We start from the raw sequence: 17,309 nt of genomic DNA, 5'->3' as shown, positions 1-17,309 counted from the left end.
AGTAAAGTAAACTCACTAGATCAGATCTTTAGTTTAACCAAGTATTATTTTTCTTTATAGAGTTTTCATATCAGACCAAGAATTGGAAACATAATCAAATTGTTAAAAAAATCAGAAAAGTTTTGAAAAAAAAAAATTTGTGAAACGGATTGAAAAACATAATTCAGGTGTCGAGTGAAGAGATCACATTATTTTTGATGAAACCCTAACCCACTTTCACTCAATTGTATCATGTGTTTATTATATTTACTAAAATGTTTTATAAGAAAGTACACGTCATTGGTTATACATTACTTCAATTTTGCAATATACCCAACAATATTGACACGGCATCCAATCATTTTTATTTTGTATTTAAATATGGTCCAATAATTATGTATGTAAAATAAATTCAAAATCTTTGTTTTACATTTATTTTATTTTGTTTTATATCAGTAGAAAAAAAGATTTGGGTAAAATATCAAGATTTAAAGAACCGAACCAAACTTGATTGAAATTAATACTAAACATAAATTAAAATTGATTAAGTATCCAGATGTATCTGAAATTTTAATATCCGGATAACTATACCCGAATTATCCAAACTGAAATATTTTGGATACTGAAAATATCTAAAACACAATTATATACTTAATATTAATTAATTAAATTCTATATCTATTAGATATTCAAAAGTATAAAAATATCTAAAGAAATATCAAAGTAGTCACAATTAAATGTCTAAAAATAAGATTTTCTTTTTGAAATACTGAAAATATCTATTTATTCTTCATCCAAATATTAAAATTGAACTAGTTTTTATGTAAATTTAAGTATTACGTTTTACGTTATTCAAATTTTAATGTTTTATATTAATTTTGTTTTTGGATATTTAGGACTAAAGTATATTTGAAATTTTGTTAAAAAAATTACATAATTAAAATGGATATCCGAACTCGAATCCGAATCGAACCTGGAATGATTTAAATCAAATCCAAACCAAATTCAAACCAAAATTTATAAATACTCAAATCAGATTGAAATTTAACTCTTAAAATCTGAAATCCGAATAGATCAATTGAATCTAAATGGATATTTGAATGTCTATCCATAGAAAAAACTATATGACAAATCCTTTAATACAACGGAAAATAAATAAGATAATTAACTATTTCATTTTGCACACGGGGCAGATCACTTCCTTTTTATATAAATAATAGTAAATGTATCAATACTTTTGAGAATTCTGATGATATTGTTATTATTAATTGTTGGATTTATTTCGATAGATCGACAGATAATCTAACTTGTTTATAATAACAAAACATTTGTTTTTACATAGATCAGAATATTAGTTAGAGAGCTAGTCTATTAGTTAAAACTCTTAGATTTCTTAATTAAAATTTTAAGGGTTATATGTTCAATTCCCATTTGTTTGGACATATATATATATACACGCTTCTAATGAGATTAATTCAGTTACAAAAAAACATAGTTTTGTACCTTTTATCATTAAAAAAATGTAAATATAAGAAACATAAGAAACATTTAAAATTTTATAACTTGTATCATTGAAATCATTGAACCATTGAACTTCTCTTTAGGTTGGTTTGATATAAACATAAACACAAAGAATTATAATATCCTCTATAAGGATCTATGGACTGATTGTACTAAGTATTTTCTTAGTCTTTCATATCACTTGCAGCTGCTTTGTTTTCAGTCCATGAATAGCTTAGGAACAAAACTATTCTATGAGAATTTCTTTTCTCATCTTTTTGATACTTTTATCATTTCTTTATCCAGTGATCAATATGCTACTTACTACATTTCTTTCTTACTTATATCCAGACCTTTTCGAATTTGTAGTAGCATCCACCACATAGAAGTATATCTCCTTATAATATGTTCCTTTGGTCTCTGTGAGTATCCTTGTGTAATCAAGCCATTCCTTGAATGCTTCAAATAGGAATATGAACACCTTAGTCCATGTCTCACGATTTCTTTTTTTTTTCCTACACATGACCTATTTTTCACTGGTTTTATCTTATCAGATGGTGTTCTATATATATGGCCTATACACCCATCTCTTATATAAATCCCCACGGTTTCAATCTCTCAATCTATGAATGCATTCTTGTATTCTCGTGGGCTCTGATCCTCGCTTATATCTTTCAAAACTCAAGTGCTATTTCCTTATGCATCTTTATCTTTTATGTGTCGACACTTCTTTTATAGTGTTCCATTGTGTTCCAGACATGAACTAATCGATTAAAGATTTCATTCTTACTAAGAACCTTCATTTACCTTGCAGTTTGGCGTCCCAAACTACATGGTCTGGTACCTTATATGTTAGCTGCGCAGCCTTATCTCAATGTCTGGTCTGGTTTCCCTTATGACCTCAGATATGTCATTTCTATGCACCTTTCTTTTCATTTCCGAGGTTCCTTATCTTATGGAACATATTGGTCTATCTTTAGACTCTATAGCAACTTGATTATGTCTCTTCTAGGACATTAATTCCGTGGTGCTTAAGCTGGTATGACTTAGTCATTCTTTTTCTTTTCTTTTCGGGTCTAATCTGCCTGGCATTCTTTTAGCTAGCTTTGTATGATCTTTCTTTGGACGTCTTAAATCATATTATCTGGTCTGAGGATCTTGCCAAGACAAGGATGGTTAATACCATTCCATTTCTTTATACTTGTACCAGCTTATTTCTTTCTCCCCCTGATGTTGTATAGTCGGATTTAATCATGCAATCCGCAAACCTGGCCTTAATCTGATCACCCATATTTGGCTCAAGGTTTCTTATAAAATCGTGGGAGAAAGCATTCTCATATCCAACATATATTCTCGATCTTATCTCATCTTCTTATGAGGTTCCATCCTAGACGGCACATATTATTGTGGTGGTCTATACATAATCTCTTAGGATGGTCTATGTCTGGATCATGACCCTTTATCATTCTTAGATGGGAATATCTATGCTCACTTTATATGGCCTGATGCATATTTTTATTACATGTAAATCCATGTGTTCCCAAGCATTAGCTAATGATCTTTGTATCCCAAAGAATTCGGCCAAGTTCTATCTTGGTCATAGACCATGTCATTCGGATTTTTAGTGTTGTTCATGGACCACGGGAGTGTCATTTCTCCCCCTCATGAACATGCTATAAATCTTTTAGATGCTTGGAACATTATAGCCTTATGAGTTTCCCTTGTGTACATGTTACACAACGTGAGATTCTTTGGGATAACTCTTTTGTGCCTTTTTTTTTTATATCAATCATTTACATCAATTTTAAAGATCTGGATGGCTAGTCCAGTCATGCCATAAAGTGTATAAAATTTCATGGGTCAACCTATCTGGTTACCTAGACCATTTGCCTTTATCATACTGATCTTTTAGCATAGTTTAGATCAGACGGAAGTATAGTCTCGACCATTTCTTTGGATTGTTTTCCAAAACTTATGGATATAAAAAGTCAAACCTTAAATTTACAATTCTCATATATATAATGGTAATAAAATATAGTAATAAAACTATTTCAAATTATATAGATATGTATCATCATAAACATTGTATTATATCGAAAATAATATTCTTATAGTAAATAATCACTAGTCTTTTCTATTTTGCTATTAATAATTATAGCTCTATCTCGACTAAAACATCATGCACAAATTTTATTTATCTAGTCAAACTTTAGTTGATTAGAAATTAATGTCAAGCATGATAGACAAATAATACTTATCTCGATAAAGAAGAATTGGAATGGAGATCGGAGATCTGACATAGAGATGATCTTGAAAACACTATATTTCCAGCTAGTTACAATCTCGAGCAAAACTTTTCTCCGTTATAAAGAACACTTACAATCTGAACTAATTTAAAATATTGCTCATGAAACATGGCCACCATGTTAGTCAACATTAATATATAATAAGTTATACACATATTTCTCATAAATTTAATGAAACGATTTATTCCAAACATATCTCAATATCAAAGTGATAGTTGACTTTCACATTATAATTATAAGTCACGTGTAAATGAAATATGAAGCAAAACTATCAAACAAATAACCAATAAAGCTAGACATGATATATTTGGTTATTAAAGATCTGAGTGTCTATATTTAGTAAAACTTATAATAAGTTAAGAATGATACTTATCTCGATTGGAATGGAATGACCCTGCGGAATTTGAAAACTAAAAACAGAGACTAAATTGATTAGATGTATAAGTCTCACCGAATACATAGCCTTTATCCATCAAACGAACAAGATAATTCTAAACAATTAAAATTATGAATGATAAACCAAGAGAAGAAACAAAAGCCATAGTTATACTATGCAGCATGAGTCGTTGACTATAACAATATTTGTTTTACGATGTGAAACGAAAGCAAGACGATATATTTTATGTTCTTACCTCATGCTTATAATTTATTGAATTAATAAAATTATATGAAGTAAGAATACTCAGATAACGAAAAAGGTTTGGATCTTTGACCTAACACAAATATACTTATGGTACAAGTAACAGATCAACGATATATTTACTAATATTCGTTTACTAATATATTGGTGGAAGCATCAATATAAAGCATGACATACAAATAGTATACTTATCTGAATAAGAAGTCCATCAAAGACTCGAGCTTCGATATGGAGATGATGTTGGAAAAATTTTGTTTTCAGCTGGTTAGAATTTCATATAAATCTCCTTTATAAGTACAAATATACAAAACCTGAAATATTCAGAATTTTGCTCACCCAAGCATGGCTATTGCATTAGTCAATATTAATATTTAATACTAAAATTAACTATTTCTGACTAATAAATTATGGATCATAAAAGCATGTTTAAACAACAATAAGACAATCAAATCAATAAATTGGTTTTCACCACAACTTTAGATTCACGATCAAAAAGGTAATGGTTTATACGAACAAACAAAACTATACAATGTGAATAAAAACAATATTCATCATATTTTTCAACATGTTCCGTATGATTAATATTAAATCCACTAACTCAAACCAATGATTCATGCAGCAATAAACGACAGACAATAAAACACTCAAGCTAATAAAATAAGTAAACGATAAATTGGAGCCATAAACAATTGGAACAAAATTAACATCAATAAGATTTGACCAAACAATACAAAAGGAAATACTTAGCTCGCTCGGTAACAATGAAAAAGGTTAGCGGCCGTCAATAGAAAATAGGGGATAGAGGGATTGTAAAATCACCCGTAGTCTTTGGTTGTTAGGGATTTAGATCTTGCTCAGACAGCTAGGGTTGTGCTGAGAAGAGGTTTTATTATTTTTTCTTTGCTATTAGCTAAGGTTTCTATGGGAGCAAAGGTGCTGATAATGTGTGTTGTAACTAAAGGAAAAGCTTAGTGTTATTCCTTGACGTGAAACGTAAAATATATACATGTTTTCATAGTTATCTTAATAAGGAGATAAACACCAATATAATGAGATAATAACAAAGATATATGTCGATCATATATTCTCGGATCACAACAAACTCATTATATTTCCATTTTTGCCATTAAATCAACCAAACTCCTAAGGACAGATAGTTATTACGGACATAAGATAGAATCAACAGCTCAATTATTTTACTTGTGTAAATGCAACTTAACCTGAAATGGTGCTGAAATAGTTCATTATAGTTACGTATTACTTTTTTTTTTTTGGCATCAGTTACGTATTACTCGTTTACAAGTCTACACACTAACACGAAATAATGTCGAAATAGTATATTATTGTTCCCTCAATAAGAAAAGTACAGGACCTCTTTTTAAATATAACCTAAAATTTCAAATCAAACACAAAAAATAACTTATGTTTTTTTTTAAAAAATTTTTTCCCTATTCACCCTAAAAATTCGAGCTATTCACGAAAATACAATAACAATTTTTTCTTATTTTGAAAATAAATCTTTTATCTTATCATCTTCATTTTCACCAAGTATTTACAATATTAACATTGTCATCAATACACCTACCATCATCAACAACTAATTTGAAACTCTTAATGAACAATAGTTTCAATTTTATTCTTCATATCTCATTGTTTATGCATATAAATCATATTTTTTTCACTTTCTCTTTAAATTCATAAAAAAACTTAGATTTTGATTCCAAGATTTGTAAGGTTCATACATACATTGAAACTCATGATTCTTGGTTATTAACAAACTGGTAGTTTTTATAGTGAAATTTTGGGTGTTTAGAGAAGCTAATGAAGTTATTTCACAGGTTCAAGGTATGAAATCATTCTTTTTTTTCAGATCTGTTCGCGAAGACTTTCAAAAGATTTCGAGAAGACTTTTAGAAGATTTCAAAAAGACTTTTAGAAGATTTCTGGAAAACTTTCAGAAGACTTCACTAGATGTGTTTTCCATCGAGAAGTCTTATAACTTTCCTTTGTTAACAAAAAAAAAATTGAAAATCCCAGAAAAGACGTTTCAAAAAGTTTTTTCGAATAAACATGTTAGTTTTGTAATTGACCGAAGTTTTTCAAAAAATTCAACTTTTTATAGAAGATTTTTCGAGAAATTTTTTCGGGGAAGACTTCTATAGAAGTTTTTCCGAAGTCTTTTCGCTATCAAAAAAATTTACTCGCTGTCAAAAAAATCTATATAAATTATTTTTGCAATTGAAAAATAATAATAAAACATTTAATAGTAATGAAAAGACTTTTTGAGAAGTCTTCCCGAAGAAAACTTCAAACACCAGACGTAAAAAGCCAATAGTTTAAACGTAAATGTTAGTGTTATTGTGCTTCCAGTTCAAAATTTGTTAGAAAGAATGTTTTACACTGTGTCATTGGTGGGGGCAAAAACACGTAAAAGTTATTTATATTTTATCAGCCGGGAAACAAGACAAAGAAAATATGTTATATCAGTTGGAAATTTTGTTTTCTGTATCCATAACAGACCCACATTCAATTTAGTGCACCCAATAAATAAGTATCATAGAGCATTTCTAATGGGGAGTTCTAGCTCCGAAATTCTAAAATTACATATATAAATATGTATACATTATGTGTGTATGTAACTATGGGTTCTAAATTTTACGAAAATCCAACCTAAAATATCTAAAATAAATATTTTGGGCTTAATTTTTTGTACAGTTTAGAATCCTGCAGTAATTATATACATATATATAATATAGACATATACATATATGTACTTTTAGATACTCGTAGAATTCAGAATTCTTTGGAAGTGCTCTTATATTCACCACTGATTATCAATTTTAACAAATGCTGATTTCGGACGAGAGAAAGATTATACAAGCATAATATCCAATTTTTTTTGTTACAAAATGCAGTGATGCTATTATACTATATTGTTTAATTTGGCTTGACGTGTTGGAATTTCATTTTAAATACAAATTATCTAAGGAAGAATGCGACATTTACTATGCATGGGGAAATATATATGAATAGTGTATATAAAGATGACTATGAATAAGTCTTTCGGATTTTACATATTTGGATGCAGTTAAGTATTTGAAATTTCTGTTTTGGATTTCTGTTGGTTATTTTGGATTTGAGTTGGCCTGGATCCATAAGTAAATTACCTATAAACTACTTGAAATTTTTGAATATGTAGCAGTTTAAATTGTTCGAGTATTTAGTACTCGAACATCATCAAAATTAGCCAAAATCTATCGTATTTATCTTCAATTTTACAAAATAACAAAATAAAAAATTGTTAATTGAAATTAAACATTTTAAACTCTAAATTTGATATTTAAATTTTTCATATGACTTGAATATGTTACAAAAACAATAGTGAAGATTGTAAGCAAAAAAATATTACAATAAATCATAAACTAAAGAATAGAAAATAGAATGCATCAAGTCGAAAACTTGAATATTTATATTTTTGGGTTGGGTATGTATCAGTTTTTCTGGATTGGGTATATCCGGGTTGATTCTTTATCGGGTCTACATCTATTATTATCGGGTTTTTTCGGTTTCATTTCTTCATTATAGAAGAATTTTATACCATTCTAAATACTTTGAAATTTTTGTTTCGCCTTGGATATTTTTTAATCTGTTTCGATTCGGAATTTTGGGTCCATGTAAAATGTCCAGACCTAACTATGAAAATATTTATTGTGTTGGAAAATCACAATGTGAAAAGAAGAACTAGTGGTTGCAGAATATTAGATTGTGTGCTTAAGCCAGACAAATTATGATAAAGTCTCACATAAAAAGTACAGAAGATATCATCCATCCATTTATCTTAAGTTGGTTTTAAAACTGAAATACATTTAATCTTGAAAACTAAGAGAGCTCGTGTTGGTTTATGAGTTGGCAACACACCAAACCGGTTTGGTAATCTAATAGTTAGGAAAAGTTAACTCCACTAAACCCATTAGTCCATTACCTATTGCTTTAACTTATTTTGTCTCTACATAAAAAATAAACATTGCTGAGAGATGTAAAAGAGTTAGACAAGTAGAGATTTGGAAGAAATCTAGACAGAGAGAAAATGTTGAGAAACTAAACAATTAAATTGTGTCACGTGATTAATTTCGATTAATTATTTCTTGAATAAATTTTCATTTTAATTAGTACCCCTCTGAATCGCATGATTAGATGAGATAGGCGATAGAAATTAGTTATTACATTTGTTTGGCTGTGGACAATAATACAAAAAGTTAGGCCTACGGATTCAAAGCCAAAAATGCACTTGCTAAACTCGTTACGTACCATTCTGTGAAACATGTTGTAAATAAACTCAACCACCAATGTTTTATTCTAATAATCAGATATACTAGGCGGACAAAATCACTGAAAACAATCAAATTAATATATAAAAAATCTACCAAAGAAATGCTAATAAAAATACATCGAATGACTAGGTGATAATTGGTTCGGTTGTGGTTTTAAATATTTAGCTGTACAAATTTAGTTGTAGATAAATTGGTTATAGCTGTACAGTTGTTATTGTAGATTTTTTTGCAGAGACTTTTGCTGTAATTAAATTTATTGTAGCTGTAAGTTATAGACTGTAGACATTTTAAAATAAAATATGTGAAATATTTAATGTATATATAAAATAATTAATTTTTATCAATTAAAGAATTTATATTAATTTTTTTATAAATTATCAAAGTTTACTATTATTTAAAATCTGATATGTAAATAATAACTATGTTATTTAAAATATTTCAATCAATTTAAAAACATCCAAATTTAAATTAAACATTTAAAGATGATTTAATTATGATTATCTAATTTACTTTATATTATATATAGTTTTTTATTTTATAGATTCTACAGTCTATATTTATAAATTCTACAGTCTATAAAAAAGAGCTTTAGGTTTTATACTTAAAACACATAAGAAAAAAAATTGCTTTAACTTTTTTTGCTGTAGCTTTAAAAATAAAGCTAAAGAACGATTGGTAAAAAATTATAGAAACTTGATGTAGGCTTTAACTACTAAAATTAAAACTACAACATGATTGGTAAAATTTGGTGATTTAAAAATAAATAAAGCTAAAGTAATGAGATAAAGTTCAACCAATCACTATGTACCATCGACCGGAAAATACATTGATGGCAGGCATTTGATACACTATATGCTTTCATCAAATGTACAGTAGCAATAAATTTGATATAACTATTATACTATAGACACATAGAATATATATATATGTAGCGTAATCTATTCTATTAAAACAGAAGTCATCATTTCACTTTATGTGTGATTTTGTTTTTTTAATTTGGATCAACTTTATAAAAATTTATTAATTTTGCATATATTATGATATCTTTTCATATATTATTTTCATTAGAAATGTAAATAAATATTTGAAAGAAGATTCTAACAAAATCTTTTTGAAATCCCTTCAAATCTTTATAAATATATTTCGAAAATTAGTTATTTGAAATTTTAATTATTATCAAATATAATTAAAATAAAATTCATTTTTAATCTATAAACAAAAATTAAAAAATTCTGTAAAATACTTTTATCAGTATCCACAAATTTGTTTTCTCTATTATGTAGGTCCAACTTAATTTAATTTTCACATATATTTCAACTTTATAAAAAAGTAAATAAAAAATACTAATTTATAAATCACACAAAAATTATTATAAAATTAGATAATATATAACATCTAATTTTATTAACTTATTGGTAAATTTTATTATATAATCTACATCATTTTAGTATTTAAGAATATTATTATGCTTCCATATATGTTTAGTTATTGTTTAAAATGAAAAATAAAATTTTTATCATACTTTATTTATTTTATAATCATAATTTATCAAATTAACATAATTATTATATTGAACTAAATATGATAAAACTAAATTAAAATTATATATTAATATATTTTATTTTCATAAATAGATATATTTATATTAAAATAATATAATATGTTGTCAGACGGGCTACTATAATATATAATACATGTATACAAGTTAACATATCTTAAATTTATATATACACAACAATATATTATTTTAAATTAATAAGCATAAATAAATAAATATTTGGTTGACAAAACAAAATAATAATAAATAAATATTTAAATATATGATTAATATTAAAAATATATATTCATACTAATGTAAACAAACATATATATATATATATATATATATATATATATAATTAAAATCCCGTTCGGTCGAGCGGGTCAAAATCTAGTATGTATTATGTTTATTGTTACTCCACAAGAAAATTGGCATTACTACCCGTTGTTTCATCGCTGCTAGCGTCCTCTCCTCCTCCTCCCTCGCCACCCATAATCTCCCTACGTCTTTTAAATGTTGGATCATAATATTTTTTATCTATTCTATGTAGGGAATATAGAATAAAATGTACTTATATCATGTTCTATTCCATTTGAAAATTAATAAAGAATGTTCTATTTTGTTTAGAAATATAGTTTATAATTTTTTTAAGGTCTAATTATCGTTATATGTTTTTGAACCTGTAAAAATCGTACCATGATCTATATTGTATAGTTTAATACTACGTAATATAATATAATATTACATAATATAACCTAATATTGCATAATATTATGTACTTTTTTAGATTTTGATATTTGAGTATATAGTTTATATTCACGTTTAGGGTTTATATTCGGTTTTAGGGTTCAATGATTATGATTCATGGTTTAGTATTTAAAAAGTGATGGAGTATGGTTAGAATCATCATTAACTTTTTCTATGTAATCATAGGTATTTCATAATTTTACAAATATGTAATATGTTATATATTTTCTTCCATTCTATTCGGGTTTAGAGTTTATAACTGAGTTTAAGGTTTATAATTGGGTTTGTGGTTTATGCTTGGGTTTACAGTTTACGGGTTAGAATTTAAAGTTTAAATATTTAGGGATTGATGTAGAGTTAGGATAAAATTTAGTATCTAGATTGTAGAGGTTTAGATAGAGTTGGTGTCATATACTCCCTCAGTTTCAATTTATTTGTCGTTCTAGACTTCGGCACACAGATTAATAAAACATTTAATTTTGTATATTTACTAGATAAAAACATCATTACCAATACAACTAACCAGATTTCAACCAATAGAAAAATAGAATAGATTAAAAAGTCAATAAATTTTGTATTGAAATCATAAAACGACACTTATTTTGAAACGAAAATTTTATTCCAAAACGACATATAATTCGAAACGGATGGAGTATTATTTAGGTGATATACTATAGAATAGAACAACTAAAGCTTTCTTTGCGGTGAGAATTAAGTGATGTGGAATAGATTTACGGTGAATATAAATGGAATACATCATTCAATATGACAGTGTTGTATGCGGTAAAAAAAAATATAAATGACGTAGATTTTCTCCCGTACTCCTAGTACCCATTGTGAACAGTTGTGTTAAATTTGTCCACATTCTAAAAGTCAACATTAACTCTACATCGCTCCATCGGCTATTTGTACAAAGGATAAAACTAGGTGTGGACGTTCGGGTACCCGTTGGCGTTTGGATCGGGTTTTTTGGATTTTCGGATTTACACTCGTAGGTCTTATAGTAATATTTCATTAGTACGGGTCGGGTTCGGATAATAACATTTCGGGTTCGATTAAAAATTATATTGCATCCTAAAACCCATAAAATAACCATATATCATTCGGATTCGGGTTATATCAATATAACCAAAGTTAAAAAGACAAAAATTTAAAGAAAAACATAAAGAAAAATAACTAAATTAATAAAAATTAATTTATCACACATAAAATTATTAAAATAATAATAAAATGTTAAATCAAGTATGAAAACAAACATTATTTGTAAATAATATACATTATATTATAGAGAGTAGACTTGTTATTCCAATGAATAAATTATAAATTACTTATTTATAACTAATTGTGTACTTAAAATATTTTTAATATTGTTAATATTTATTATTATATATCATATTACCACGAATATTAAATTTAATAACTAAAATACTTATATATATATATTTCAAAATATTTATATTAATTATTAGTTTCGGGTTTTTCGGGTTACCCGTTCGGGTTCGGTTAATAACACTTCGGGTTCAGATATTTTTTATACCACCCTACAAAACCCGTTCGAATATTTTTACATTTTGGATCGGATAACGGGTCGGGTTTTTCGGTTCGGGTTCGGTTCGGATTTCAGATTCCGGATTTTATGCCCAGGCCTAGATAAAACCGACGTAAACAAAACATAATTGTTGTTGACCAAAAAAAAAACAAAACATAATTTTTTTTGTAACTTAGGCTTTCAAACAAAACATAATTGTTAGATAATGAATTATATCAAAATCACTATACACTTGATTTCTATTCAAATTTGGTTATTTCGCAAATTTTCCCTTTATTTAAAAGGTTCAATTTGTTTTCACAACAAGGCCATGCTTATTTTTTTTGAAACTTACAGTAAGGCCATGTTGCGATGACTCAAAATCTATCTCTCTAAGTCTTTAGAAAAGTTTAAGCAAATCCAAGCAGAGTATATAATTTACAAGAGCTGAAGCCAGAGACAACAACATACTACATATACAACCACTTTCTAATAAAGTATATCTAAAACAGAGCTTCCGTGAAGATATGGTCTTGTCACATTTCCTCCTTCAGCCTCAACGGCGTTGGAACTTACCTTTACCATCTCTGATCCATATCGTTGACCTGGTTCTCCTAACATGGTCAGTGAAGAGACGGTACCTAACAAAGTACAAGATTCACAAAGAGACATGCATGAGAGTCTGAGACAAGACAAAAGCCTTTGTTTGAAACAAATATGTCGGATAACAGTACTAACCTCTCGTACTCTAGTTTCTGAGTAACTATCCCATTCAGCACTAACTCAGAGCTATACACCTCAGCCCCTGTAGAGAATAAAGAAGAAGAAAAAACTTGAATTTCTCGTGTAATATACGACATATAAATAGGTAGGAGTTACATAGATCAAAGTATGATTCACCTCTTTCTAGAAATGGAATGCTGATATCTCGATCCTCTTCACATGATAAAACTAGAAGATTCTCTGGGACCCTATCGTCGCTTAGGACAGATCTTCCCACTCTTTCCACAGGCTGCAGTATTTCAGGATGAATCAGATTGGGGAAGAAAATACAATTGAAGATCATGGATAACCCACATGAAAGTGAAAAAAAAGACTTACCTGTCCATGAACTGCCTTAACCAAAGTTGTGATTGTGTTCAAACCAGGCTTTGTATTTGGGGTTATAAAGACCCTTCTCCCCTGAAGTAGTGTAACACGAATGAGGTAAAAAAAAGAAAGAAAGAAACTGAAACTAAAAAAGATCTTGAAATACCTTTAGTAGGGGATTCTGTCGTGCACGAGCCAAAGAAACCCCCATGTTGAAACCAAACTCCTTCTCCTTCTTCGAGTCTCTGAGTATGTAAGGATCCTCGTCAACATAAATATTCACTTGATCAATGCTTTCAAGCCACTGTGTTGTCACCACTGGCTTCCCTGAAGCGATTGCCTCCAGCATGTTCCTTGTGCGCATAAAACTATCCGCTATAAAGTGTGTTGCCTCCGTCATGGAGGATGCTTCCGAGATATCAAACTTCACCAAAATCTATCAAGCAAAAATGCCATATACTGTTAGAAAAACATTACTTTTTTGTGTAAAACTGAAACTTAACTATCCAAACCATACCTTCTTCAGATGCTTGGTCACATCTTCATCAAGATGTTGGCTGAACAAGACACGTACACTACCCAACTCCCTTCGTTTTCTTGTACTCTTTGTCTCGAGAATAGGTTCCACTGATTGTGTGGTCAAGCTACGGAACTCCCTTGTAGAGTTTGATGTACGTGAAGAAAGTCTGTGATACTCATCGCCCATGCATATAGGCGATACATTCTTTGAAGGCTCCTTAGCCTTAGCTGGAGTATCAAAAGCAGGTTCTGAACTCCTCTCTGCCTCAGTAATCTGATCTTGCGAAATACGAGCTGACCTTCTCCGCTTGGGATAACTCAACACCTCTGCTTCACCTCCACTTGATTGCTTGACTAGCTTGGACGTACACCGTTTGTTTGATAATTCTCTGCCTCTTTCCTCTGTACTTGACACAACAGCTTCATCCATATTCTTCTCACAAGCCTTTGTAGTAGTAACTGATTTAGCCTTCTTGGTTTTTGGTTTCAACGATTCGACATCACCATCATCTACAGCTTGCATCCCCTTAAGTCTCTTGGATTTCCTGGTAACAACTCCACGTGAAGATTTCTTACCCTCATCCCTGGCGTCTCCAGAGTGCAGAGCACTGATCACTTCAGCAGCCATCTGCGTATCAGGGCCTGCTTCTACCTCTTCACGCCTATCAAACATTCTTGTATTACTTTCCTTGGAAACTTCATCCAACTCATCAACAAGATTCTTTTTGGTCTCTCGTGAAGGAGTATGAACCTTCCTGCTCTTCAAACAGCATGGAGCTTTCTTATCAAGCTGGTCACTCTTTGAAGACCTTTCAGTACTCTTCCTGTAAGCTTTAGCAGGACTAGGACTAGCCTTATTCATCCTTCTTCTCAACAATTCCTCTTTACCCATAGCCTGAATCCTCTTAGTTCCCCTGGATTGTCTAGTAACGACTCCTCTATCTTCTCCTGGTGACGACAGTTTATTTCCTGTAAGATAACTAGCCGCACCATTAACTTTGCCAGAGCACACAGCATCAACAGCTTCAGCAGCCACTTTTGTATCATACCCTAAAGCCACCAAATCACGCATATCAGATGTTTTATTATTACCTTCCACGTAAACTGCATCTAACTCTTTGCCAAGATTCTTTTTAGCGGCTTGGTTCATCTTTTGGCTCCTAGTCACACTAGACTGCAACAGTCTGGAATCAGAATGAACCTTTCTTTTATCCATTGAAACTTCAAGTCTTCTATGACTTTCATGTAACAGTTGTCTAGGCAAGGAAGAAGGTTTACTAGCAAACCCCAAAAGTTCTTCTTTTCTTCTAAGGAAAATATCACCCCCACCTTCATCCTCACGATTATCATCCCAGTCGAACATACAGTTTCCAACAGCTCTAGCTTTGAAACTTGCTTTCTTTGCTAATTCTTGTGGACCTTTAACACTCGGGATTTTGTTTAGTGTTACTTGTGTTCTCCTTCCATAACCAGCTTCAGCTTCAGTTTCAACATCAAAGTTTAGACCTGACTCGCTAATGAGTTTATCAACGAATTTAAGAGCACTGGCCTGTGATGCCTCGCCAGGCTCTTGAGAGTCTATATAACTCAAACCAGCAGGAGAAGGGTAGTTTTCTTCAGGGGAATCATCTTCAAATAAAAGCTTCCTCGCTGTTCTTTTTCCTTCAATTTTCTTTTCAACAGACTTCTGATTCCCTACATCTCCAAAGTTTTGTTGTAAAAGGGAACTATTTGTGGCTCCTTGACCAGAAGAAGAAGAAGCTAAAGTAGAAGTGTCACCATTGAGAATCGTCTGGGCTGCAACAGCAGAAGCACGAAAAGCTGCTGAACGAACTGATGCGAACCTAGTCACCTTTCCTGTAAAAAAAAAAAGAAAAATTCAATGAACAAATAATACAAATGAGAGAGGGAGCTCCAATCTCTTTGCTAAGAACAAACCGACAAAGTTTCTTACTTTGGAAGCATGCAAGATGTATATATTGACTATAAAAAAAGTGAAAGCATCAATAATTCAATTAAGAAAAAACATTTACTACCAGCAAACTTAGAGCTTCATCTCCAAACACTGGGAGTTTCAAACTAAGCTTGTAATTTCTCATATTTGGAGACTGGTAAATTTCTGAACAACTAATGTATATAGTCAAGGAGGCATTTTGAACCAAAAAATAAAAAATGACCTAGACAACTTTTATCTTAAACAAGAAGTAAAACGAGAACTTGATGCAAGAAAATAACAACAAGTATTGTTAATGGTTTCATAAACAAAAGTCTACCACTTTGGGATTAGGAACTCACCGGTTGGCTTAACGTTTTCATGTCCACTCGACAGAGAATCAAGAGCACCCATTGGTTTCATGTTCTCATCAGCATGCTCTCCACTACTCTTATCTTCACTCGTTAACAGATTTCCTCCTCCTCCAACTCCAATGTTCGAGTCACCACCACAGTCAGAGACCTCGCTGTTGTCCACCAAGTAAACAGTAACATCATCATCAGAACGATCAAGCACCTGCGTAGCCAAGCCATCAAAACCTTGGAGTAACTGATCATCATCTACAAACGGTTCTTCTTGAGTTCCAAACCCCAAATCCACAGCTTGGGTTTCCCGACAGAGAAGAAACTCATCGTCGTTGTCTATTATGACCTGAGTCTCCATATACTCATCATTGATCCAAGCATCGTCCTGAAAAGGCTCATCGCCACGATTCCCAATCCAACTATCTTTCTCGTCACCTAAACATACGAAACAGATCAGAAACAGTTAAAAAAGAACTCGACTTTAGCTCGTGCTAATGTCCGAGAAACCCAGATCGAAGAAAAGGGGCCAAAAAAGATGAGAGCTTTAGAACGAAATAAACCCTAGAGAGATGGATCGTACCAGAGTCGGAAGGCGAAGAGGGAAGAGAATCAATCGGCTGGGTGTCTTGATCCGCGGAAAAGTTGTGATCTTTAGTCATTTTGATTCATCCACTGACGAAATTCCGACAAAAGTGATCAACTTTCTTAAGCGATTGGTCGGGGTTGATTTTGTCGACACGCGAACTTGTACGAGAAAGTGAGAAGAAGAGGAGGGAAAGACCAGAATTTTAGGCGCGCAAAAGACAGTAAAGCGTCTCGTTAGGGTTCGCGT

General features: G+C 30.6%; 1 protein-coding gene across 1 annotated transcript; it reads right to left on the bottom strand.

Annotated features, from left to right (window-relative positions):
- Positions 1-12,944: 12,944 nt before the first annotated feature.
- On the bottom strand, positions 12,945-17,241 carry LOC108858164 (uncharacterized). The gene is made up of 8 exons (XM_056986272.1): positions 17,058-17,241; positions 16,475-16,912; positions 14,178-16,036; positions 13,827-14,096; positions 13,673-13,753; positions 13,472-13,583; positions 13,310-13,376; positions 12,945-13,212 (listed from the first exon to the last, which is right to left on the bottom strand). The coding sequence occupies exons 1-8, from the start codon at positions 17,134-17,136 to the stop codon at positions 13,128-13,130; spliced, it is 2,991 nt and encodes a 996-aa protein (XP_056842252.1). The 5' UTR covers positions 17,137-17,241; the 3' UTR covers positions 12,945-13,127.
- Between the last annotated feature and the right edge of the window lie 68 nt (positions 17,242-17,309).

Source organism: Raphanus sativus, chromosome 5, assembly GCF_000801105.2.
Source record: "Raphanus sativus cultivar WK10039 chromosome 5, ASM80110v3, whole genome shotgun sequence".
NCBI lineage: Eukaryota > Viridiplantae > Streptophyta > Magnoliopsida > Brassicales > Brassicaceae > Raphanus > Raphanus sativus.
Note: the sequence above shows the minus strand (reverse complement) of the source record. Positions and strands in the feature narration are given on the sequence as shown.